At 31.1% G+C, this 3,740-nt stretch overlaps 1 protein-coding gene across 1 annotated transcript; it reads left to right on the plus strand.

Moving 5' to 3' along the window:
* Positions 1-471: 471 nt before the first annotated feature.
* Positions 472-2,216, plus strand: LOC107810453 (vascular-related unknown protein 4-like). The gene is made up of 3 exons (XM_016635239.2): positions 472-909; positions 1,307-1,369; positions 1,948-2,216. The coding sequence occupies exons 1-3, from the start codon at positions 574-576 to the stop codon at positions 2,080-2,082; spliced, it is 534 nt and encodes a 177-aa protein (XP_016490725.1). The 5' UTR covers positions 472-573; the 3' UTR covers positions 2,083-2,216.
* Positions 2,217-3,740: the final 1,524 nt, after the last annotated feature.

The following is a 3,740-nucleotide window of genomic DNA, read 5'->3' on the forward strand; positions in this document are numbered from 1 at the left end:
CTTCCCTTATTACTAGTAATAATGAGTTTCCCTAATTAGTAGTAATAATGAGTTTCTAAGAAGTTTGTAAAAACTATAAAGAAAGCTCAAAAGGGAAGGGAGAAATGACAAATGAAAAAGTCTAAGTCATTTTATGACCTAATGACCATTTCAATATATTAAATTGAAAGGAAATAACACCATAGAAAATTAGATTCTCCAAATCTTTGTTCCACTAATTTAATCCTAAAAATCATAAAATGTCAAATCCTTCTAACTTCTCTCTCTCTCATCTATTTTTTCTGTTGCATCTTCTAAACTTCTCTTTTTCAACTCTCCTCTGGCCCACACTCAAAGATTCCAATACCCCCACCCCCACCCCCACAACCCCTCCCCCACACACAAAAAAAATCAACTCATTTCTGGTATTCTTATTCCTCTATATAAATTCTCAGCAACTTTCCAAATTTTTGTGAGACTATAACAAGAAAACCTAAAGATAACGGAGGATAAAAGTGATCTATTTTCCATAGTTCAAGAGTATTTTTGGCCTTTTTTTGATTTTTTTTTATCCATTTCTTCTTTTCATTGTAAATGGATAATTATTCTGCATGTAATAAGGGGTTTTCTTATAGTACAAATTACTCAGAAGAAAATCCAGAGGAGAGTAGTTGGACATTTTATTTACAAGATTTCATGTCCAACAATAATGAACAAATTACTTCTTCATATTCTGGCTTTGAAAATAATTCCCTTTTTTCTGATGCTGCTTCTTTAGCATCTTATGAATTTACCAATAATAGAAATAGTGCTATAGATATTAATGAAAATAATAAGAATTTTGGTTCCAAAAAGAGAAAGATGAAAAGAACAGCAGCAGTAGATGATGATCTTGAAGATACTGCTAGTTCACCTGTCAATAGCCCCAAGGTCAGTTGAACATCCTTCCAGATATTTATACTATATATATAGTTCAAATCTATGTTGCTCGAACTCTTTAAAAATGTAGCCAGATGCTTGTCGGATCCTGTAAAAGTAGTGTATATTTGGAGGATCCGACATACGGTTGTGATAGCATTTTAGAGAGTTCGCGCACAAGATATAGTTCAAATATTACTTTATATGCATTTATATTAAGTCTTGAACACCTTAGCGAATTTTCCGGCTTCGCCACGGCCCAAGAATACCACAAACTTCAACTATCATAACTTCTGCAAAACAAACTTGATTAGTATAAGTAGCTGGTTTTCTTGTTCTTATTCACTTTCTTTAAGGTTTTTGTTCTCTTATTTTTATTTATCTCTCATTTTTTTCTTCTATTTTGCAGGTGTCTTACATGGACCAATTGTGCATTAGTCAGAAAGGGAAGAGCACTGCCAGTATTTTTGAGGTAAAAAAGAGAGTGGAGTTGAAAAAAAAAAACAGAATTTTAAAATTATTATTCCAGTTGTTTTTTCGTTCTATACTTTTTGTTTCTTCACAAAGTTTAAGAAAGGATTTTTTTTTTTTTTTGTAACATATCAATAGTACTGGTCTTAAATATGCTATGACATTTACTCTAAGAGCATATTATTAAGGGTAAAACAAAAGTAAAAAATAAAAAAAATCAAATATAAAAAGGTGTGATTATCTCTTTGGAACATATTATAAGGAAAATAATTTCATATAAAATGGAACATGCAAAGTATGTCTTTTTAGATGCGGAGCTAGAGGATCGGTTATCTATCTACGTGAACCCAATAACTTTTATCCAATATATATTAAGAAATTTGATAAATATATATCTCCAAATTAAATATTTGACTTTAAAATTGTACTATTAACTTGAAACAACTACCGTAGAAACTCATAAATTTTAAATTCTGAATTCGCCTCTATCTTTTTAACTTACATGATTGTTATAACATAATTGCATAGGTACTTATCATTTGTACTCAAGAATATTGTTTTGGAATTTGGTTTCAACAGGGAAAGGGAAATACATCTGGCCAGATGATGACTAGTGGATTAAATGTTTCTACAAAGGAAAATGACTGTACAGAACTGAAGAAAAAAGGATTATGTTTAGTACCTGTATCCATGTTCACAAAGTACATGGATTAGATTTCCTACAGCGCGCATAAATGTACATAGTTTTTATTTTTTTTATTTTTTTTTTACGAATCAGAGCGATAAAAAACAGTGAATCTTGCCAGCAAGGTCTCTGCCGTTTACAATACCTTGCATATTTCTCTATATATAATTTCAATATGATGAAAATTACAGCTTATTATATTTTTAATGTAACTGCATATTTAAATTATATAGATATAAAATTTAATCAATGAAATAATTTAACTCAAGATATTTGTCAAAATTCTCAATAAGCAATTTTTGTAAAATGAAGAGAAAGAGAGAGAAAAAAAGTAGCAGTGTCCGAAATTAACATGCATGTGATAACTGCTTTGACAAGAGGGGTTGCTCTGATGGTAAGCAACTCCCACTTCCAACCGAGAGGTTGTGAGTTCGAGTCTCCCCAAGAGCAAGGTGGGAAGTTCTTGGAGGGAAGGATGCCGGGTTTCTATTTGGAAACAACCTCTCTACCCTAGGGTAGGGGTAAGGTCTGCGTACACAGTACCCTCCCCAGACCCCACTAAGTCTCCCCAGACCCCACTAAGTGGGATTATACTGGGTTGTTGTTGTTGTTTTGTTGTTGTTGTTTTGTTGTTGTGATAACTACTTTAACCATCAAATTTCAAGAGAAAATAACACCTTTGGTTTTGCAAGGCCGAGCTAGAATTTTGAGTTTATGAATTATGAATCTTAGAAAAAGCAACTTATTGAGTTTTGAATTAATTATTTATACATAATAATAAAATTTTTAACACAAATATATAATCCGAGTCAAAGCTACTGAGTTTGTCATACTTGTAAGCCGAGCTGTAACTCCGCCCTCTTTGAATATACCAATAATGCTTGTTTAGAGAGAGATAAGTATGTCATACGAGGAGAAAATAATTCTCATTGATATATAAATATGTTTAAGTCATCATTATTGTTGGAGATATTATTAATTAGTTATTTAGAGCTTAGAAAATTCTACTGCTGACATGAAAGAATAAAGTATTTGACCTTTATTTTTAAAGGGTAGAGTGGACATTCTACTAAGATTTGATTAAGTATAAAGAAAATCAGAAATTATGGATATATTAGCAGCTGACTCTAGAAGTCCTAATCCATTAATTGTCTAATTATAAATAATTTGCTTCGTGAAGTCATCTTCTTTTAGGTGGCACTTATCAGTCCATATTATATAAATTTTCAAATTACCGAATGCCCCTTTGGTTGCAACAATGACATTCCAATCTCTTTTTTTTTTTTTGGGTTAATTTTCCTGCATGGTCACATGTCACTTAACTTTCACTTTATTGCATCAACTTCAATAAGTAAGAGTATTTTATAACGAAAAAGTCATTCGATTTTACATAAATATCCCGAACGTTACTAAATTATGTTTTATAACAAAAAAATTACTCTTACATTCAATGGCTATAACTGATTATATTCAATCATATAATGCATCAACGAGCAAGGATAACCATTTTAACTTTTAAGGCTATGAAACGACGCATTTCTAAAGGCTACGTGTAGTATTGGCTAGATAATGAGTTCGTTTGGTTTAAATACGACTTATGTCGGAACAAATTATGCTGAGGTTAGTTATGCTGAGGTTAGTTATTTTGGTATTGTTTTTTATTCACTGTTTGGTATGTTGTATTAAA

This window comes from Nicotiana tabacum, chromosome 1 (assembly GCF_000715075.1).
Source record: "Nicotiana tabacum cultivar K326 chromosome 1, ASM71507v2, whole genome shotgun sequence".
NCBI classification, from domain to species: Eukaryota; Viridiplantae; Streptophyta; class Magnoliopsida; order Solanales; family Solanaceae; genus Nicotiana; species Nicotiana tabacum.